At 45.2% G+C, this 22,733-nt stretch overlaps 2 protein-coding genes across 9 annotated transcripts in view; one reads left to right on the plus strand and one right to left on the minus strand.

The window, feature by feature from the left end:
* clcn3 (chloride channel 3) overlaps positions 1 to 22,733 on the minus strand; it is a 75,058-nt gene that overhangs the window by 1,779 nt on the left and 50,546 nt on the right. For 4 of the 8 annotated variants that reach the window (XM_014206955.2, XM_014206960.2, XM_014206961.2 and 1 more), the window contains 11 exons: positions 22,503 to 22,690; positions 22,028 to 22,150; positions 21,154 to 21,360; positions 20,797 to 20,877; positions 20,160 to 20,708; positions 19,719 to 19,905; positions 18,299 to 18,516; positions 17,987 to 18,167; positions 16,939 to 17,155; positions 14,814 to 14,889; positions 9,585 to 12,154 (listed from right to left, as the gene is read on the minus strand). In XM_014206955.2, coding sequence (XP_014062430.1) covers positions 11,975 to 12,154; positions 14,814 to 14,889; positions 16,939 to 17,155; positions 17,987 to 18,167; positions 18,299 to 18,516; positions 19,719 to 19,905; positions 20,160 to 20,708; positions 20,797 to 20,877; positions 21,154 to 21,360; positions 22,028 to 22,150; positions 22,503 to 22,690 — 2,207 coding nt within the window. In that variant the 3' untranslated portion in view covers positions 9,585 to 11,974. 8 annotated transcript variants of the gene reach the window in all.
* LOC106608881 (microfibrillar-associated protein 3-like) lies at positions 1,076 to 8,586 on the plus strand. Its single transcript, XM_014207078.2, has 4 exons — positions 1,076 to 1,378; positions 2,174 to 2,588; positions 6,305 to 6,600; positions 6,776 to 8,586. The coding sequence occupies exons 2-4, from the start codon at positions 2,315 to 2,317 to the stop codon at positions 7,421 to 7,423; spliced, it is 1,218 nt and encodes a 405-aa protein (XP_014062553.1). The 5' UTR covers positions 1,076 to 1,378; positions 2,174 to 2,314; the 3' UTR covers positions 7,424 to 8,586.

Below are 22,733 nucleotides of genomic sequence, written 5' to 3' on the forward strand. Positions count from 1 at the left end.
TTTAAAAGTGTGACTTCACGTGACTTAGAACGTTTCACTGCTCCAGTATGTAGCGGCTTTACGAGCTGTAGAGGCCAGACACACAAGGCCACTGTGTGTACGGTGCTTAGGAGGAGTGTTTGTGTACAGTTTTAAACCCCCCCCATGTCTCACTCCTGCTCTGAACTGAACTTCCAGTTCCATGAAACTCTTGTGTTCTGGATATCTATTGGGTCAATGACACACTTTCCTCAATATCAACACTTGCCAATGTGAGATAGCTAGTATTATTGATGAATGGATCAATGGATTGAGTCTTTTAATAGCCTGTGTCCATTTCAGAGTTTGATTTGTGCTTTTGAAGCAGTGACAAGATCAGTCAATAATTCACTCCGGGAGGCAGAATTGACAAACTTGGGTTAAGCAAAACAGTTAGTTTTTTTTCTTCACCTGAACTTTATACACTCTTTTGACCACAACAGTTTGACTGTCTGTTTGTTTGTGTGGGGAAGGAGGGGAGAGAGTGTGGAGAGCGAGTGTCTGCAATGCATACAGTAGTTACTAATTGTCTTGATTTAATGTTTGTAAACAAGTTCATTTCTGATTATAACTCATCTTATCCGTCATGTTTATATACAAAGTGAAGTCAAAGGATTCAATAGAACCACAAAATTAAGTGCCCTGGCATTTGGGGCTCTTCATGAGTCTTAAGTGCTGTAGTTCTGTCTGTCCGATCGAACAATGCAGTGGTTGATGATGGCAAACTGCCTGGATCTGAGAGAGAGTGAGACACTGGCCTCTGTTAAGTGCTTGAAGAACTGTAGTCTAAGACTCAATAGAAAGGGCAGACAAAGCAGAAAGTCCTAAAAGTAGTCTATACAGTCCAGTGCATGAATGGACTTCATTCATGTAAAAATAGTAAAGGTTTCAGTTGCTCTGTGTTTTAATTTTTGGAACAATACGTGATGTTTTCATTAATTGCAAATATTTTTTGGGGGGTGGGGGGGGATGAAATATAGCCTACTTTTCTATCTACATTTAATTCCACTGATGACACGGTCAGGATTACCATTCAGATAGGATACTGTACTATTATAGTTAATCCAATCATGTTTCTTTGCGCATGTGGATCCATTTTAATACGATCACATAAAGTTGGTGCGTGGCCAATGACTGCCCTAGTTTTTCTTGCTGCCTGCTGGTAATTTGACTCGAGTAGGGATTCTAGGGAAGCCGAATGCTGCAGCGACCCGAATGTTGTGTCACGGGGGGCAGCTGAGCAAGACAGAACCGAAGAGAGATGAGGACGTCGAAGGAATAGCGGAATGCAGCAAAGGCCGAACGACAGACGGTGATCTCTCCTTCTTTACGATTAAACGCATGGAAGCTAATTGAAACTGTAAGTATGCTATCGGATGTTATTGGAAAACGTTATTCGCCAAGATAAGGTTTATTGCGAGTGAACTAGCTAGCGAGCTATGATTGCTTACGTTAGTGGACTAATCTTTTGTTTGTTTTTCTGTTAGCCAACCTTACATTGAGCTGACTATATTATGTGAGCTACTTCACCGCTTAAATAGTACCGTCTATAAATTATATCAAATAAGCTAGCTAGTTACAACCCGTTAGTTTTGTAGCAAACCCCCGCGATTTTGCCTCCAGTTACGTTAGCTTCTAGTGTGCAAAAATATCCCAACTAGCTAGACTAGTTAGCTAACTAGGTTAGCTAATATTTTGCATGCAAATTGTCAACTAACCAGCACTTCTATTGATGTATACTAAATAATATTATCAAACTTGTAACTGATTTTAGACAACAATACTACTAACGTAGCTAGGCCTAATAAAAATAGACCGAATGTATCATAGGCATGTCATGTGAAGTCATGCCTGTTAAGTTACATTGCAGCTCTAGCTATGTTGTAACAAAATACACTGTTCCAGCAGTAGTCTAGTCTGCTGCAACAACAATGGCAATGTTACATTGTTAGCTTAGCAGTCAACCCCTGTTTTTGTGTGTTTTTTGTTGTTGTCATAGACTATTTGGTCGAGGGTGGGTTAATTATAAACCAGAAATGTCAAACACATTCTGATTGAGGGCCCTGGTCTTAGTAGATTCTCTCTCTGCTCAACCAAAATGATGTTCAAACGGACTGTTCACAATGTTCATGGCTGCTTTGTCTTTTCTTTTCAGTGGAATGGTTCAAGATTCGGAGCAGAAAACCAAATTGCCTTTCATTACCACTATCAGGAGATTGCCACGATATTGAGCATAAAGATGCGAGTGGCATGACAAACTCTTATCTGGTGAAGGCGACCGTCAGGAAGAAAAAAAATGCGTCGGGCAAGCAGCTACGCTTTTAGCTTCTTTCTACTGGCTGTTATTAGCCTCCACGCCCCCGCGGCCTTATCGGCGGTTTCAGATGGAAACAGCACGGAAAACGGTACGGTGGCAGATGGTGGATTTGTCCCCCTCGTGTTCTCGAAAGTAAACCAGATTATCGCCCGTGAGGGCAACTGCGCGCTGATTGATTGCAACGTCACCGGAGACCCTGACCCGAATGTACAGTGGTTCAACTCGCATGGAGACCTGCTGGACACTGAGACAAGTAAGTCAAGTTAGTAGAATTGTAAAGAAAGCCCTGATGTTGCTCTGGCCTCACAATCGGCAGCTGTTCTACAGACATTTTTCTCAACCAACTTGAACGGTCAGGCTAAAGGCTATTTTAAGTCCAACTGTGGACAACAGAGAGGGAGGGGGACAGGGAGAGAGAGACACAGTGAGAGACAGGAAGGTAACATTTACTAGTGGCGAAATAACAATCATTCATCGACGTCATGATTATGGTATGGCAACAAATCAAACAAGCTGGCCAGTTGGCTCTTTTTCCAAAACATTGGAGTTCAAAAGTCACGGCCGCTGCTTAACTGTAGACACTTGATACATTACATGGTAGTGGCTTTTAATAGGATGCTGTTGTCGTGGTTCTCTCATTCAGTTGTAGTCTATCTACTGTAGCCTATATGGATGCAGATTGGTGGTCACGGCCACTACTTAGGCTGTCTGTAGATACTTGATACTTTGTTGGAAACAATATTGTGACGCAACGTGCAACCCATGAATAGGAGTCGCTTCTTCCCTGTTGAACATGACTTTCCTTTGCTTTTACGGCCTTTGCCGCTGTTTGTTAGCTTTTGATTCCACACACGTGTCGAAGTGAGCCAGGGAACACTTTACACGGGGGTATAAATTTAGAAGTCCTTCTCATTGAAATGTATGTCCGGTGTCTGAATACATTTCCTGTACCCATTCAGGTTTTCTAGAGACACAACAGACCGGCTGGAGGATTAATGGATTAAGTGTGTGTGTGTGTGTGTGTGTGTGTGTGTGTGTGTGTGTGTGTGTGTGTGTGTGTGTGTGTGTGTGTGTGTGTGTGTGTGTGTGTGTGTGTGTGTGTGTGTGTGTGTGTGTGTGTGTGTACTGCACTATTCATTCTCTGTCTCAAGCCCAACACTATTCAGGCTCTAGAATCGGTTTCTGTCTCTCTCTCTGTGTGTGTGTCAGCAACCCACTCAGGATGAGCTTTCAGAATATGGTGAGACATGCAATCATCCAGCCACAGTCTAATAACATGCCTACGTAGTTGTTGTAATGGTAGATGACACTTCATGCGACGATAGGTGAATAGTGGCCAATGTAGACCCATGGTGAAATATAGCCTGGATGACGTTTATTTTGCCTCGATATAACAGCGCTTCTTAATACATTGGATATACCAAGATTTAGTTTAGTGAGCCGTTCACACATCAATGTAGTAGTGGACAAAGAACCAATTTCAATAGTCAACAGACAGTTGTAACATGATTTAATGTTTGGCTGGCTACTTGCGTGTGGTTCCACATTTACGTGACGACTTGTTTGTCTCTCTGTTGTTAACCAACAAGCACCACGTGCTATTGTTCCAGACGGATTCCATTGTCCCTCAGTTCACCCTCTATTTAAATATTGAACAAATGGGTTGTGTCCCGAGTGGCACCCGATTTCCCTATTTAGTGCTGTACTTTTGATCAGGACCCACTACTTTCGACCAGAGCCCCTTTGGGCCCTGATCAAATGTAGTGAACTGCCATTTGGGACTCAGCCATGGAATAAACAAGTGAGTGGCACCTCTCTGCCCGCCTATTCTTTCAGCTCTAACTCGTCAAGGAAATAATATCAGTAATTAGAGGAAGGTCAGGTCATAAACACTGGTCCACTGCAGGGGGTTCCAGGATAATAAAAAAAAAAAATTTAAAGTGCAAAATAGCTGGTTCTTGGATTGCAGCCTCGAGGACAGTCCTGCAGGAAGAAATAATATTGATTCAATAGGAATCATATTATGACTCAAAATGAAAACCACAATGGATTAATGAATTGCAGTTTTGTTACAGTTAATTAATTGCCCAAGTATTTTATAGGCCTAGATTGTTTGAAATATTGAACGAGTTGAGCTCTGTGCCAAAAACAACAATGCATGCAGTTAGTCCATTAGTAGCCTCAGTGGCGGTTGTAGCTTGTATGGCTTGTCATTATGCACAATTTATCAAACTCTCAGAATCGGAACCAAATTAAACATACAATCGCCATGGCTAATTCTAGGCATAAGACACCCCAAAAGACTAAATATATCACAAAAGATACAAAATATCAGCATAATATAGATGTCTTTTAAGTTAGCCTACAGCATTGGAAATTCCCCTTACTGAGCTCAGGACCTAGTCAATACAATCACAGGAAACCTTTGATGTCACCCCAATGAAAGTTAACCAAATCAATGATGTGCTAGTTAGGTTGTAGTCGTTTTGCTGCAGGCTACACACATTATCATGATGAAACTGTGAAATTATATCCAATGTTATGTAAGCTAGTTGGACAGAACTGAATATTGTCGCCCTAGGTGTAATAGCATAGCAAGCAACAGGCTAACAAACAAGTGTTATACTAGCCTATTTCATTACATGCATAATATTATACTCATAAAAGGTATGCAGCTATGTCATCTCTATCTTTTGCGTGTTTCTCCTGTTCTTTCCTCTTTTTCCTAAACTGGGCACCTGATGGCTTAGACCTTTTCTTATCCGTTTGTGTTGATTTGGCACTCGAGCATCACTACATTACCCATCCCCCAACACTGTCAACCAAGAGTCAAGACTGAACCAGTTCACCTTGGTGGTGTGCAGACTGGTTTTATATTATTCTTAATGATTTCGCACAAACCTGGAAAAAAATGAAACCGTCTGAATCTATATATTCACAGTATTATGAATGAATTGTGGTTTATTTGGTAGCGTGACTGATTTTAGTAATTGCTTTAGTACTGTACAAAGTTAGAGGTGTGCTATTTGATTACCCCAGTGGGGTGACCTGAGGTCAACCCCCCCCCTACTTCTGAGTGGGAGACCATCCCAGGCCTGCCTAGCTCACAAACTAGAATCAGGGCGCCCACTCCGACAAGGTGACATGATATCATTGATGTGACGTGCAAATGAGCGATAGAAAACCGATCGCGCAAGTGTCACCATTACAAAAAACATTGTCCGCCAACGTCTAGCCTGATTTCAGAGATAAGGTGAGGGAGCTATAAAGTGGTTTCTGGCCCCAGAACTAGGCCTACAGTAGAAGAATAGAAATAGAATGATCAGAACTAGGCCTACAGTAGAAGAATAGAAATAGAATGATCAGAACTAGGCCTACAGTAGAAGAATAGAAATAGAATGATCAGAACTAGGCCTACAGTAGAAAATAGAATGATCAGAACTAGGCCTACAGTAGAAAATAGAATGATCAGAACTAGGCCTACAGTAGAAGAATAGAATGATCAGAACGGGGGGGGGAAATAGGTAGACATAAATGGGAATTACCAATCCAGTCTCTATATCTGCGTTGTAAAATGCAAGGCCTTCGCAGAAAGGCTGGCCTGGGCTTCTAGCTATAAAAAGCTCTTACCCGTGACTGTCATGACAAACTGTAGCAGATACCTTCCCCTTAGCCTGGCTACTGCTGTCTCTGCAACCTGGAAATGCATGTGAAGGAACCACAAACAGTTCTTAAAAGGGAAATGGGCCCCTGTTTCTATGGTGCGACACTTGTTTCTATAGCAATGTACCATATTTTCTGGTTATCCTTTACCATTGTTCATGACCTGTAGATTATTACGATGACTCGGTTTCAGGAGTTATCCATTTACTAGCTAACTGGACTACTGGCCCTGAGTATGAAATGAGGCTGGCATGATATGGAAAAACACGCAGTTGGTTTCAGCGACGCGCTCTCTCTCGTTCTCAGGTGGCAAGTGGCTGCTGACAGACGATGGCATCCTCAACATCACCGACATCAGGTTCGCCGACCGGGGAAAGTACACGTGCATGGCGTCCAACGTGCACGGCAGCGCCAACTGCACGGTGACCATGCGGGTGGTCCTGCACAACGGGGACCTGGGGGCCTACTACGTGGTCGTGTGCCTCGTCACCTTCACCATCATCATGATCCTCAACATCACGCGCCTCTGCATGATGAGCAGCCACCTGAAGAAGACCGAGAAGGCCATTAACGACTTCTTCCGCACAGAAGGCGCCGAGAAGGTTTGTGTCGTGTCTTACTCTACTTGTGAGAGCCTTGCGTAGATGTAGTACCTTTTGGGGTGTGTGTTTATAACTGGGGTATGTGATGTTTTTAATAAATCTTGTATGGTGAAACATTTTCCGTCCTTCATTTAAATGTCCAATAAAGTTTTATATTCTCTTCTACTCTCTAAAGCTCCAGAAGGCGTTTGAGATCGCCAAGCGCATCCCCATCATCACGTCAGCCAAGACCCTGGAGCTGGCCAAGGTGACCCAGTTCAAAACCATGGAGTTTGCCCGTTACATCGAGGAGCTGGCCCGCAGCATCCCGCTGCCCCCCCTTATCATGAACTGCCGCACTTTCATGGAGGATATCCTGGAGGTGGTGGGGGTTGAGGAGATGAGGCACACGTTCCTCCGACAGGCCCCAGAGGGGCACCAACTGGATGGGGCATCGGGATGCCGGGCGGCCCTGGTGCAGGGGGCCCTGGTCGGGGTGGGGCCCGGTGACGTCTTCACCGTCCTCCGGGAGAGAGAGAGGGAGCGTTCCGGATCCCCCGCAGCGGATTCCGACGACGCGTCGTTGCACGAGCAGCCTCAGCACATCGCCATCCAGGTGTCCATCCACCCCCCGCTGCCCATGGAGGCCCCGGCTCTGGCTGAGGCCACGCCCACTCCCTTGTCTCCTCCGCCGTTGGCTCCCCTTCACCTGGAGGGGCAGCAGCAAGAGGAGCAGGGTTCCGAGCAGGAGCCAGTGGAGGAGGTGGGGTTGGAAGCAGAGGTGGAGCCAGAGGTTACTACTAAGCTACAGCCTGGTCAGGTGATCTATGAAAGCCATGTGTAAACAGGAGAGAGAAAAACAACAAACGCTCCCGAGGAGGGATGAATCATCCTGTCCTATGCATTTCCCAAACCCACCCTCAAAAACATAGAATATGTCAAGAAAAAGGTCATTTTTATTTCACTTTTCAACGGAACTAGCTTAAAACTCGAACCTAGCTACGTATGTAGGTCTGTCTCTGGATTATATTATAATAACCTAGTCTGGATTACAATACATTTACTTGATAAGACATTGCGTATCATCCCTCATGCTTATGGATCTACATGTTGAATGTATTGTGGGAGAGGAGAGGATAATCAATATTTGATATGTAAGTATAAAGCAATCTATAGGGCCATTTTATTTGTTTCGTATTAGTGAGCAGAGGGGGAAAAAAAGAGCTGTTTGTTATTCGATTCAAGCATTCTCGAAAATCGATTTTCAGGAAAGCGACTTGACGATTATGCTTTAATTTTGTTGCAGTATTCTGTTTCATGATCAATTCATAAATTGGCTCCAAGCTGACGTCATGCAATCACTGTTACTAAGCAGACCACAAAGGCTTTTTTTTTTCCAACTTCAAAATATTGCACACTACCACTGTTACAACCAACCTGGACCTGCAATTTCAGTGTCATGCTAAATTCAAATGCATTAAACTCATATTAATGACTGAATAATTGGATCATGACTAACATTTCAGTGGATGATTGAAGACTAGTTGTTTCAGGCCTTCTGGTCTGCGATCCTTTTAATTAATAATCACATGACCACTCTAGCCTTTCTAGTAAGTGGTTCATTGAAAAATTGCATTAGCCATTTTAGTTATAATTATTGTTATTATCACCCACCGTGGTGTTTGGATCATGCACAACTTCCTAGATGCTAGGCATTTGACCATTTTGCCTTTATGGTCCCCATTATGTTTCCTAGTATGCAATATTTTCCCCCCCCCCTCCCATTTCTTTTTAATGGGTCTCAAACCCCAACCCGCTTCCGTACATGCTTTAATAACAGGGGCTACACGTGAAATGAGAGCGATGTATTTGGATTAGTCTTTAACCGGACAAAATGCTTTCCTTCTGCTTAATAGTCGGGGGAGGGAGGGGGGTTCGATGTTGCTCTGCTTTAAAATGATGCTCTTGATGGCTTTTTTTGTAGTGAAAATAAAATCTGCTGTGTTACCATGGTTTCCTCCAGTTTGTTTTAATCGTGCATTAACAAAGCTATGTGCCATCCTACTGTAGGTCTCTCTCTCTCCCTCTCTGAAAGGACCGTGACACCTCATCACCTGACGCGTTCCTCCAATCAGCCTCACTCCCAATGTACATGAGAACAAAAGGCAGCCATCTTGTTTTTGTAACCATAGTTACAGCAGTCATTATAGATGGGTAGCGCGCAAGTGAACATTTGTTTAAGCTCACTCTTGTCTTCGCAGGAAGGAGCGTTCAGTGGAAGCAAAGCATTAACCTAAGCATGCGTACTGTGACGCATACAGGCGGCGATTGTGTGAACACACACACACTAGAATCCAGCACACAGCTCTCCCATAGAAATAGCCTAGTGGATTTTAAAAGGAGCCTAACAGGTACAAAGGCATGCAGAGCTGCATGTGAATGGGAAGCCAGGCCTAGGCCAGCGACTGACAGATCCCTGTACTGTATCAGGAGACTTAGGTGTGAGAGAGAAGGAAAAACTGACTGTGTGAGCACTGAAAGCAGACCGAGTGCAAACTGACTGGCATTAGAAGCGGTCTTTGTACCGCTCCCAACTCTTAACAGGAAAAGAGGCTTACAAAGACTGGTTTGTTTTGGAAATCTGGGTGGCACAGCATTTCTTTCCCCTCTGTTCTTTGACCCAGTGTTCCTCCTCTCATTCCTCTACACCAGTGTTCCCCCTCCCGCTTCTCTACACTGCCACGCCTTTTCTTTACACCAGTGCTCCTTCTCCGTGGCTACAGAGCAGCTTATGATCCGAGAGGATTCTATCAGGGTTATTGTGCTTTGCATAGGTGGAGTTTAATGTACTGTACCACCAAATTCATCTTCACATGAGTTGTGCTGTATAGTAGAATACCATAAAAATATTTGGATTGACATTAACGGTGTGTTCATCCTTATACCTCAATACTATTAGAATCCTGTTAATGTCTAAAATATAACTAAGAACCCACTCCGACACATTTTTGCAATTTTCTAATTTTAATTTAAAACAATTAACCTTTTACATATTGTTTTAAATGTACAATCAAACCATCAATGTAATCATACAATTAATGTACAACTAACTACCATAAATAAAAGGAAAAACATTGATCAGTATGAAGTTATGAAAAGAACATGGGTTAACAAGGACGATGCGCTCGTCAACCAACGGCAGGGTTGAATCCATCAGGGCCGGGTCTCCCAAACTCGGTCCGGAGGCCCACCCTGGGTGCACATTTTGTTTTTGCCCTCGCTCGACACAGGTGATTCAAAATAATCAAATCGGTTATATGAAACAGCTGTGTAGTGCTAGAGCAAAAAATTAAACATGGACCGAGTTTGGTAAAGCCTGCATTAGGGCACGCGATGGAAAACGTTTTAAAAACATTTGGCAACGGAAAATATCAGTTTCTTATTGGACAAGTCCCTCCCGGTTTGTCTGTTTTATTATGTTTGGTGCCTAATGAATATGACCTAAGACTGTCAATGTAACAGAGAGAAACGTAGTCAGCACCTGCCTACACACGCTTTAATGTATGCCTCAAATGGCACCCTTTTCCCTATATAGTGTACTATATAGAGAAAAGGGTGCCATTTGGGACACAACCATAGCCTTCACTCAGCAGCTAAGGTGCTACTCTATGCATCTTGTCATAAACGAAGCCAGAGAGAGAGGACTCTTTTGACTGGCGCAAACATCGAGGTCACTGCTTCCTGTGAACCACGCATTAAAGGGTGAATCAGATATACGATCCTATAGAATTTTTTTTCATGAGTCTAGGTTTACACATGGAGTGTTCAAAACTATTTCCCTTTGTGTACTGTGCGCTTCTACATATCCCCAAGTCAAATATACAAGAGACTTTATTGAAGTTTAAAGGAGTTACTGGCACACCTCCAAAAAAACGTGGGATGGTCGATTGAGTGTTGTATGAAATGTACCTATTTCAGTCCTTTCAATTCATGTTTTAAATCTACAAATGCAAAGAAGATTTCATGTTGAATTGTTGTACTTGACTAGGCAGAGGAGGAGATATGCAAGAAATGATTTAAGCTCCAGTGGAAAATACAAGACACATTTCTCACACACCATGAGGCAGCTTAATTAAGCAAAGTAAAATATCTAAGACATGGTTACTGTGCAGTATTACCATCAACATCCTCATAATCATCCATTTATTTTGTTCACTTGAAAAAAAAAAGTGGTTTTCCAGTGTTGACTTTGTTTCATTACAAGCCGTAAAAAGTTACTTGATTATGTATATATCAATACTCTAAAAGTAGTTGCATTAGTAATAGTTTGAAAAGAAAAAAGGATCTTTTTTACTCCAGTAACAGAACACCTTGAGTTGGTGTTCCTATTTTTTTTTTTTGATATACACACTGCCCACCTTCACTGTCGGAGAAACGGACTTTCCTCATCTGATACTTATGCGCGCACACACACACACCTCAATGGCATATTGCCTACCTGGCTCAGATCAAAGGTACGCACATGCGTGCGCACACACACCACACACAGAGATATTCATCCTTTACTTCAACAGGGGGTATGTAACCGATGACTATCGGACTCTTCAGTACAGAATGTTTTCACACACATCAGAAAGAGACATTTTGTTCTTGAACTACAACACTCAGACATTAACTAACTACTCCAGGACGTCCTGCTTGTACCCTTGATCTTCCCTCCTCTCTCTCTCACACACACACACACACAGACAGACACACACACACAGTCTAATATCAGGCGGATGCCTTTAGGGGGGTGGGAGAGTGTCGTTTCGGGCTACTATGACAACCTGATTGGAAAGTGGAGGTGAAACGTACACATGCATTCTCTCGCTCAAAGAGAGTTCACAGGTAAAACAATGCTTTCGAGGACGGACAGGGTGTGGGAGGGAGGGACACAGTAGGGGGGGGTGGAGCCTGGCAGGGCTGACAGCCAATCAACAGTCGAGGTGTCTGAAGGTCCCTCCTCGCGTCCTAGCGGATCATTCTGACCTCTGACCTCGGCAGCCAGGCTCACAGCCATGTCCGCCAGCGTGAGCCAATAGAAACAGGACAAGGATGAAGGAGCACGAAGAGTGTGTGTTTGAAGGAGGTGCAATTCGGCTAGTGGCATGCTTGTGTGGCATCTGTGTCTGAGTGAGTCTGACGTATGTAAATGGAGGTGTTAAAATTGCATTCCTTGTGTATATATGCCCCAGCCTGTAGTAGCTGCTACCTAGGGGCCAAAACGTCCCTCACAGCAGCCATTTTTAAAGTCCTTTTAGAGTCTGTTCGTCTCTTCCTTCCTGTGGCCTCTAGAGGGCTCTATTGGGTTTAGTATTGAGGTGGCTTAGGGGTGGGGGGGGTGGGCTGTGTGTCATAGGGTGAAGCCGCGGCCGTCCAGTAGGTTTACCACCTCCTCCTCGCTTTCCTCCTCGTCAGCTTGACGACCCGGGAAGGAGGTGACTAGTTGAACATTATGTTGTCGGGGTCTTGGTTGGCCATCTGGGCCATATGACGAAGGATATCTTTTTTTGTGATAATACCAAGGAGACGCCTGCAGGGGGAGAGAGAGAGTGAGAGAGTGTGTGTGTGAGAGACAGACCGAGTGAGAGAGATAGGGGGGGGAGTGAGACAAAGATTGAGAGGGATAGAGAGAGAAAAAAAAAGAGAGTTAGTCAGTGATGAGCTGGCAGGGAGGACAGTCTGGTTGGCGTGGGAGAGAATTGGATGGTGTTTTTGTTGGCTAGTGCGGTCGGTTGGACAGTCGGTGGTGGTGGTTTTGGCCAGGGATACAAAGGTGGAATCAATCGAGAGAGAATGATAATATTATTTCTTTGGTCAGATAATGTTATCTAACCAAAATACTGGGCTCTGTTAACTGACAAAATTATGGCAATTCGTTTTGGGCCTAGTTATTAATGATAAGATTTATATTATTTTGGGACCTGACACTTAAGTTGATTTATATTAAAAATAAAAATGACTATATAATACTGATGAATTATACAGACTAGAGAAGCAATGCTCCATTTCTTTCAAACTGTATCTGCACATTAGCCCAAGGTGATACAGGCAATGCAGTAATACAGTAACCACTCAGCCAACCGTGACGGTCAGTGTCACCGCAGCCATGCCAACAAAAACACGAGTCCCACAAGTGCCAAGGAAGGATACGAAGGTGGAGAGGAGGAGGTGAGTAACCAGGGGAGAATGGTGAGTGAGTGATTCTCGTTAGAAGCCTGGAGGAGGAAATGAACTGAACACCTACAGGAAGAGCAAGGTGAGGTGAACACACTAGGAAGAGCAAGACTGAACACCTTGCCTTACCAACCAACCAAACCTTCACAGTCCTCAGAGAGAAAACATTCTGGAACACCCAGTCAAGCGTCTTCAGGCTCATTGCTACCAGCTCCCTTAAAAAAGGCTACTCCTTTCTGAGAGCCAGGTCACAATTGGTTGAAATGTAATGTAAAACACAGAGGGTCAATTACCGTTTGCAACCATTGTGCAACAGGATAATAATTAGAACATCCTGATTCCTAGAGTTGCCTTTTTTGTTGTTGTTATAACTACAAACACTTGTGCTCTTGAACTGAGATTTAGTGAGAAACACATCTGCAGACAATGGAGAGCGAGAGAGACAGACGTTGAGCTGAGAGAGTGGTGAGAGGAGGTGAGGCTGTCTTTCAAAGCGTCTCAGAGTAGGAGTACTGATCTAGGATCAGTTTAGCCTTTAAGATCCTAACGAATATGATTATAAGGACGGGGGGGGCTGATCCTAGATCAGCACTCCTACTCTATGACTCTTCATGAATACGGTCCCTGATCTACAGAACAGGCCTGTTGAAGGCGGGGCATGTAGGAAATTGAGTGGAGGGGAGCAGATCTGAAGTGAGGGAGGTTGAGGTGGGAGGCAGCGGGTGAGGCACGGTGGTTGAGTTCAGGTGAGAGGGGGTTGAATGAGGGGTGGGTGGGTACTGTTCAGGATCAGGGTGTGTGTTGGATGTGTGTTGCTTGTCTTAGCTGGCTACCTACACTATAGGTATTAGCTATCACCACACGGCTACTACCACCATCACACCACCATCACTTCACCACCATAGAGTTCACTCTCTCAGGAGGAGGGTTCTACTAGGCCTACGGCAGGACGGGAGGGACACTAGATGCTAAATCTCCCCCTCCCAGAAAAACCAACGGTCCGCTCCCACGTAGCGGCCGGTTACTCGCCAATCGGTTAAGGGGGACGCCGGCGGCGCTACGAGCTGTCGGGTCAGATGTCGTCGATCTGTTGGTCCGCCAGACAGACGGACGGACGGTGACCCAGTTGGGGGGGGGGCGAGAGGGAGGGGTAAAAAGAAAGACAAAAAAAAAAAGAAAACAAAAACAGGAAGAAGCAGTAATTAATTGAAGTCACACTGTACTACGTCCAAAATGGCACCCTACTCCCTTCATAGTGCACTACTTTTGAACTAGAAGTACATTATACAGGATATAGGGTGCCATTTGGGATGCTTTTAAAGTGAAATTATGTAATAATGTTGCGTGTGAAGGTTTTTGATGGGCCGAGTGATACAGGCATGGCTACATGGCTGTACGCAAGTTATAGGGACGGGGGATGAGATCAATATACAATCAGTATATTCATGCTTCTATCTATATTCTAGAATAACTTCTTATAGCAGATGAAGCAGCCCCTACTACTGATGAAGGGACTAATAGCTAGTGGGATGTCGTTGATGGAAATGCCGGTGGAGCAATAGTACGTGGCGAGGATTCTACCTAATCAAGCTTCAAATGACAGTTCCCATCAAAGTCCAACATTAAAGGACCCATAACAACACCACTCATTTAGAGTAGATATTTAAAAAAAACATACATCTTACTAACTGTTGTCAATGACTAGTAGTGAATGAATAGGGAGACCAGAGAGTGACAGAGTGACACTTGTGTTTGTGAATGATATGGTATCCAGTGAGGAGAAAGTGGATGCACACCCCCAAACCCCTCCCCCTTTAATTTTTGTATTTTTTTTTAAAGAGTGCATTCGTGAGTGAGTTGAAAATATGACACAGTAAGACGAGTGGGTTGCTATTAGAAACGGGAACTGTCAGTTACACTTTCATGCGTCGCGCCTAGGTAGGTGGGGCCTAAGAGGCAGAAATGGGGAAGGGGGAAGAGGTCAGTGGAATGGGAGGGGACAGGGGGCTAGTCACCAGGGGCTCCGTGTGTTCCTTGAGCTCCTCCAGATGCGCTAATATATTCTTCTTAGTGATGATGCCCAATACAATCCTGTACAAACACACACCTGTTACTCAGGAGACTGCCCGTCGCGCAAACACAGAGAAAGACAGAGAGAGAGACAGCAGCACAAAGCATACAAAACATAAAAATAATAACTTACAGAAACATAAATAAACATAAACTTAAAATATAACATAACGCAGTGTCAAATCATAACATAAAGTACCAAACAAATCCTAAGTCAGAGTGATTGAATTTACATTGATACAGTGTGTCTCAGCTCATCTCTCATTATTTCTATCACATACTGGATGTTATTGCTGGTGATTGAGCCCGATTTTTATTTTGTATCATTGCTTTAAAAAGAAGGGTCAATAAACGTCAACAAGTATACTCCTACTGATGTTGATTTTATATCAGTATGTGTCAATTGGATGCCAACTAGTGTTATTCGTGCATGTGACTCATCTTTGTGTCGGTTCATCTGTAATGGATTCTAACCTTGTGAGTAGTACGGAATCCAGTCTTGTAGATAAATAACCTAGGATATAGTACGTCTGATGTTTCTACGTTTAGCCTAAATGTATAGCTACTGAACGATACATTCATTCAGACCAAAGGTGGCATCAAACAATAGAAAATGATATAATTATAACAAAAAGAAAATGTATAAAAACAAAGGACTGCTGTCATCTGTAATCTCAGTCACTCTCCCTCTCCTGACTGTGTCTAAACATCCATCTTTAAACATATATTTAGACTATGACTGCCGGGTAATGGCGCACAGAACGAGGGTTTCTATACTTCTCTGGAAACAGCTCTGGTGGACATTCCCTGCAGTCAGCGTGCCAATTGCACGCTCCCTCAAAACTTGAGACATCTGTGGCATTGTGTCAGGGTGCACCTGTGTAATGATCATGCTGCTTAATCAGCTTCTTGATATGCCACACCTGTCAGGTGAATGGATTATCTTGGCAAAGGCGAAGTGCACACTAACAGGGATATAAATAAATCTGTGCACAACATTTGAGAGAAATAAGCTTTTTGTGCGACAAAAATGTCAGGGATTTTTATTTCAGTTCATGAAACATGGGACCAACACCTTACATGTTGCGTTTATATTTTTGTTCATACATCATTGTATGCACACTGTCCTGTAATTCCTATTTTAACCACCAGGTGTCCCTTCAGAGTCATATTTAACGAGTGAGCTTGTACAGTACAATTGAAGACCACCAACTTCAAAACATGACACGAGTCCCTCCAAAGGAAACAGGATAAAAACTATTTTCTGTCTCAAGCTTGCATGATGTGAATTTTTCAAATCTGTGATTTACACTCACTGTTTTTCAATGAACACACTGCATTCCTCAGAGCTTCTTAGTCATGCTACTGAATAAACCTAGATAGGTCTCCTCTCTGTATGATACCTGTTCTATAGTAATGGTAGTAGTATATTGGTGATTGTGTTTCCTGTCTGGTATTTGTTAAGTGGTATTTCAGTAGTTATATTGCTAAGCGTAGCGCAGCTAGCATTTAGCTGAGAGGCCATGCAGGTTACAGCCTACAGGTTATAACAGGTTATAACACCACGGTTCCCAGTGTCCATGCGTCGCCCTACAGTGAGGCGATGCGTGGCTAGTACGTCCCATTAACCAGACTTGCATATCACTTCAAATGCATGATGTTCAATGCCAGTAGTGTGTTGTTTGGTTTGTGTTGAGGTGTTAGTTCAGGTTGACACCACGGAGGCTGAGGTAAGGAGGACTTAGGAAGACTCTTTCCCCCAGTGTTCCCTCCTCGTCTTTCACCCCCACCCCTCCAAACCCCCCCATTTTGAAGCTGTGATTCCCTCATCCCTTTTCCATTCCCCCCCTTTTTCTTCTCCCCCCCTCCCCTGCCCTATTTCCCATGCCACCCTAGCGATTACCTCTCCCCCACCACCACCCCACCCTCTCGTTTCACTCTTTATGCATCACCAGACATTGTCGGAGGCCCAGCTTGGACAAACTCCCAACCCTCCGATCCCAACCCAGCCATCACCCCTTCCCATGCCACCCTACCCCTCTCCCTTCCCTTCCCCTCATCTCATCTCACCCGTTGTGTGTCACCAGACACTGGCGGAGGCCCAGCTTGCGGAAGATGTCCACCACGATCTCCATGGGCGTGTGGTCGGTCACGGTGAAGGGGCTCATGTCCAGGATGGAGCGCAGCTTGAGGGGCCGCGGGCTGTCGGCGGGCAGTGTAGGGGCATGCTGCGTGAAGTAGACCCGCGAGGTCAGCAGGATACCCTCCTGCTTCCGCCGTGCGTTCTCTGTTGATGGTTGGGAGGGAGAGAGAGAGTGGGTGGGTGGAGAAAGAGAAATTAGATTTGGTTAAGCCGGGGGTACCAGGTAGAGCCCTGCACGGGCATGAAACCCGAGCCATACCCAAGCGATGTTCTGGTCCTACCCTACCCAGGACCAATTGTTTGTGCCAAATGTAAGGCCCGGCCCTGCCTGAAATCAGAAATAACTTTTTCTGTTAGTATATCCATTAGCTGCTCCTCTCAGTCTGCCACTCACTTCCTGCCCGCTGCTCGCACTGCATGTGCTCTGGGAGTATCCATAGCAACGGCTCTGCTTGGGCTGCTCTGCTCAATGACGAGGCATGAGAGAGCAGTTAGCTGCTACTTTGAGTGACTCTAAACTCCCGACAAACTCGAGGAACATTATTATTTTTTGTGAAGTAATGTCTCCTGTCTTACATTTGACGAGGTTGAAGTACTTCTGACACTATGTTACGATCTTAGTCAGATGACTTCACTGCGCAGTAGAGCACGAGCAAACGGCTCAGGTTCACAATGCTACGAGCCCTGCCCGTACCCTAGTTATTGATGAGAAAACAAAAAGAGGCCCTTCCCGAGCATAACCCCATGCATAATGTAGGGGCCCGTCGGGCTTGGGTCGGGTAGCAGAGCTCTAGTGCCAGATAGGGAGGATTTACACTTTTGGCACAATTCCATTGGTTTCATTGGCAAACTTTTAGGCAAACTCTAATAAATTAAGTGCAGCTAAAGTATTTGAAAGGAAACAAAATACTAGTTGAACTTAGGGTCTGGTTGAATCAGACCCCCCCCCCTCCCCACCCTGCCATCTCTCCTCACCTATAGCGATGGTGATGTCCCTGCGCAGAGCGAAGCCAACCAGTCTCTGGGACTCCTTGGAGACGATGACAGGGAAGCCGTTGTAGCTGGTCTCGTTGATGATCCCCTGTAGTTCCTCCACTGTCAGGTCGTCCTGCGTCAGCACCGCTAACGGCGGATCACTACGCCGCGGCCGCATCACCTGAAGTCACACAGGAATGGAAGAACATCAAGAATGTATCTACTTGTGAATCCTTTTTGTGATGTTTGTTTGTTTTGATTACTGTGTGTGTGTGTGTGTGTGTGTGTGTGTGTGTGTGTGGATATAATCACCTCCCGCGCCAGCGTGGTGTGTGTGAACTCCTCCTTGGCGTCGAGGAAGGGGTACCCGTTCAGGCGGATGTGTGATTCGTAGATGCCCTCGCGCCCGAAGGCGTCGCCCACCCACTTGCTGGTCATGACGGCGGCCATGAGCGGCACGATGTACTCCAGGCCGCCCGTCAGCTCAAACACGATGACCACGAGAGACACGGTCATCCGCGTTACACCACCTGGAACGCAACACAATGATTCACGTATTGTTCACCGTTCATTTTACCAGGTAAGTTGACTGAGAAGTGAGAGCACCATCTTTTACAGAAACAACCTGGAGACAAGGGAAGAGTTGCATGGGAGAGGACCAAAGCCTTACAGCAAGATAGATTACATTTTACACAACACATTTTAAAAATCAACCAACACAGTCCATATAGCAATGTATCACAAGAGGGAACTGTGTTTTTATGGTCCTAACAGCCAGTGAGGTCCTTCAGTGTAATCAAGGACCTCAGCCATCTAAATCATGGTCATGTTAACCCTGCTACCATCTCGCAGACGGAGAAAGCACAGGTGCATCAAAGCCGGGACCGAGAAACTGATAAACAGCTTCTATCTCCAGGCCATCAGACTGCTGAACAGCCATCTCTAGCCGGCCACCGCCGGTACTCTGCCAGGCACCTTAGAGACTGGTGCCCCCATGTATATTAAGGCATTGAAAACAGGTAAGAGTAAATCAATTCTTTGTCTGGATAGGCCAGAAAATGTGACATGTCAATCCCTATGCAAATGTGGGTGTGAAACCTGACACTTCAAGTCAGCTCCGCTGAGAAATTGGTAGCGGAGAGCAGACAGATGGGGCTTTCTGGCATTATAAGGCACGGGACCCTAAGGCGTTCACAGAGCGCTTTGTACACCAAAATGTCAGTCGGAACCGGTCCAAAACCGCTTAAAGTTCCCCATATGGGGGACTTAACATAATAGTGTTGTGGACTTAGAACATACAATTGTATATACATTTGAGAGTGAAAACCTGAATAAAAAATAAATAAATCACAAACCTTAAAAAATAAAACCAAGAAATCAAGATAACAAAATTTGGGCGATTAAAAATTTTTTTTTTTTTAAAAAGGGATTTCATGGGGCCCTATAAACTACCACAAAGAAATGAAATGCTATTCGAACGGTTATTACGGAGACCACAGTCATTTGGCTGGCCAAATACCGTCATCCAAAATTCCATGATCATCACAGCCCTAGATACTGCTCATTCTTTACGTGTTTTTTACTTTTTGGATTATGTGTGTATTTTTGTGTTGCTAGATATTACTGCACTGTTGGAGCTAGAACTGCACTGTTGGAGCAAGGATTTCGCTGCACCTGCAATAAAATCTGCAGATCTTTGTATGCGACCAATAAACATCGATTTTTAACTCACCCAGACATGCAGCGGCCCCCACCATGGCGTAGAGTCCCGGGGTGATGCAGTCGGTGCCTACCTCGCACCACTCCCTGAACACTAACCAGTCGTGGTGGTAGTACGCCAGCTGCTCCACGGCGATGCCAACGATACGCCCGGCGATCGCCCCGATGGCCATACTGGGGATGAACAGGCCAGCAGGAACCTGGGGATAGGAACCACAGCTTAAAAGACCCACTCCAGCTGTATCTGAACATTTCCTGTTGAAAAATATCCTGAACTGAAATCCCAATTCCAATTTTGGCTCAATGCTTTTCAACCCCAAACCTGATCAGCATTACTTGGGAGTGTAGACTACAATCGAAGATTTGTATTAGGCCACGATCTGATCATTTCCCCAATGCAACCACATTAACTAGACAGTACTCCACCTGCCCCCCCGCCGCCGCCGTTCCTCACCTTAAGTCCAAAGGTGAAGATGGTCATGATGATCTTGAAGATGAGCGCCAGGCACAGCTGCCAAATGGCTGCGTACACCCCGGGTCCCGCCGGCTTGTTGGGAGACGCGTCCACAAACGCCTTGCTCCCGTTCATCTGACTCCTGTACTGGCACAGCTGGGACGACTCCAAGGGTCCGCAGTCGGTAAACAACTCTTTAATCAGCTCGCTGGTGTTCTGCCGCGTGTACGGGTTGGGGAACGCCACGACCGCGGTAATGGCCGCCACGAAGATCACCTCCAGGATGGGGTACTTCCCGAAGCGGGTGGATTTCCTCCTTCGGCACCAGGCGATGTTGGCCTTGATGAAGAAGGCCCCCCAGAGGCCTCCAAACACCCCCAGCAGGATGAAGGGGATAAGCTCAAACAGGTACCAGGGGGTGTGGTACTCTACATAGAACAGGACCAGACGGCTGTTGCCAAACGGGTTGATGGAGCGGAGGACGAAGGCTGCCACCAATGCAGCGAAGAAGGAGCGCCACAGGGTCTTCAGAGGGAAGTAGTAGCTCACCTGGGGGGGGTAGACAGGTGAATAAGGGAGCAAGGAAATTATAGCGTGATTCAATGTCTCATACAGACACATACAGTAGAAAACGTACCTCCTCCAAACTGAACAGTACTCCTCCTATGGGAGCGCCGAAAGCGACAGACACCCCAGCCGCTGACGCTGCAGATAGGACCTGCGGAGAGAAAACAAAAACGAAAGAAACACATGCCCGAGTCAGCTGAAACACCGACAGGAATTTACCCAAAACAAAGTCTTAAATCCTACTATGTGGTGACACAGAAAAGGGCTGAAGACAAAACTCCACACGGTCATGTAATACAACGGATACAAACACAAACCACATCATCTCGGTCCTTAGGCTCGTTCTTGATGTACTTGGACAATAAAGTTGTATGGTATTGTATTTGATCCCGCCTAACAGAACCGTAGATCACATAATCGCACGCACCTCTCGCTTTTTGGCCTCGTTCTTGCTGTACTTGGGGAAGAGGTATGAGAAAATGTTTCCACAACAGCAGGCCACGTGGACCAAGGGTCCCTCCTTCCCCAGGCTCAGCCCAGACGCTACAGCCAGCACCAGGGTCACCGTCTTGATCAGCAGGGTCCACTTCCCCAGGTAACCCCGGATGATGAACCCACTCAGAATGGTCTTTATCTGGGGAGACAGAGAGGTTGGGGGAGGAGAGGGGAAATAAAGGCAATTATACTGGATGCATTATTTATTTATAGTCCGGGAGACAGAGAGGTGGGAGGAGACAAGAAATTAGATATGCGTTTCCCATTAATATCTCCCTTCTCCTGAAGTGTGCACTCGTTCACTACTTCCCACAAACCTAAAAGCATTGGATTGGTGGAGGCATGGGCAAGTGGAAGTTTCCACCATATTTCTTCTACCAGTCATTTCCTTACAAATCAGTGAAGGGAAGTGAACAAGTGCACACTTTGGAAGGAAGGAGAGATACTTGCGACATGGCCAATGTAAATGTCCTTTGTTCTCTGGGAGAGAGAAGGGATGTGTTAAGCAGAGTCTATTGAAAATATTAAGGAAGCATTAAGCTCACCAGTGTGCTGGAGTTTCCTTTTTTATTAAATGTCTAAGTAAGGGAAATATCTGTAAGTTGAAGAAACTATCCCTTTAAATTCAACAAAATAAATAAAAGGTAAATGTCCAAACGTATCCCAAACTGCTTCAGACTAAGAATTTAGAAGACAAACAAAACATTTCCAACTGCTCCCCGTGGCTAATCGTCATCTGTATCTCTCGCTCTTCCTGAATCACAATATATACTGTATATATAGTGTGTGTGTGTGTACGACTTCACCTCAGGTATACCGGAGCCACAGGCGTAGGGGGCGAACACCTTGACCAGTAACACAGCCAGGAAGGCGAAGGACAAAGCCCAGTAGATGTACATGAAGTAGTTCATGATGTAGGAACCAGGGCCCTGGGAGACAGGAGGAGGAGACAGGAGGAGGAAGAGCATATTATTAACTGTCAATACACTGACACAGGGTATAAGGACATTTGTTCTGAGATTAGATTCATAAATGTGTCTGCATCAGGAGGACACATATAGAACGACCAAATTAACTCCTGGTGCCATCTATAACAACATGGACTCAGTCTAAACAGTGGTGAAGACACTTTATACCCCTCTCACCTCTGCCGGACTTGTCCCTCTCTACACTGGAAACCGCTAGCTTATAACACCGATAAATTGCTATATTACAGCACATAAGGTGCTTATAACAGCTATATGAAACCTGGAACACCTATGTCAATGAAATCCTTCTCACCTCTTCCTGGCCCAGGATGAGCCCCGCCCAGCTCTTCCACTGAGGACACTTGTCCCGCTCAGCGAACGTGGTCTCGTTGGAACCCCAGCAGCACTGCTCGTGGTTGAACCACATGGCGTTCAGACACACCCCCTCCTTGATGTCGTTCAGCCAATCAGCAGCGATGTCGATTAGACCAGCCAGAGCACCTGATTGAACAAAGAGGAAGGGGAGGAAGAGAGGATGAAGAAG

The sequence above is a fragment of the Salmo salar genome, chromosome ssa07 (genome assembly GCF_905237065.1).
Source record: "Salmo salar chromosome ssa07, Ssal_v3.1, whole genome shotgun sequence".
NCBI lineage: Eukaryota > Metazoa > Chordata > Actinopteri > Salmoniformes > Salmonidae > Salmo > Salmo salar.

Bases quoted from the DNA above. Each gene is read 5' to 3' on its own strand.
- LOC106608881 (XM_014207078.2), top strand. From the start codon at position 2,315: ATGCGTCGGGCAAGCAGCTACGCTTTTAGCTTCTTTCTACTGGCTGTT. The intron at 2,589-6,304 runs GTAAGTCAAGTT...TCTCGTTCTCAG, and splicing joins CCTGCTGGACACTGAGACAA to GTGGCAAGTGGCTGCTGACA. The intron at 6,601-6,775 runs GTTTGTGTCGTG...TACTCTCTAAAG, and splicing joins GCACAGAAGGCGCCGAGAAG to CTCCAGAAGGCGTTTGAGAT.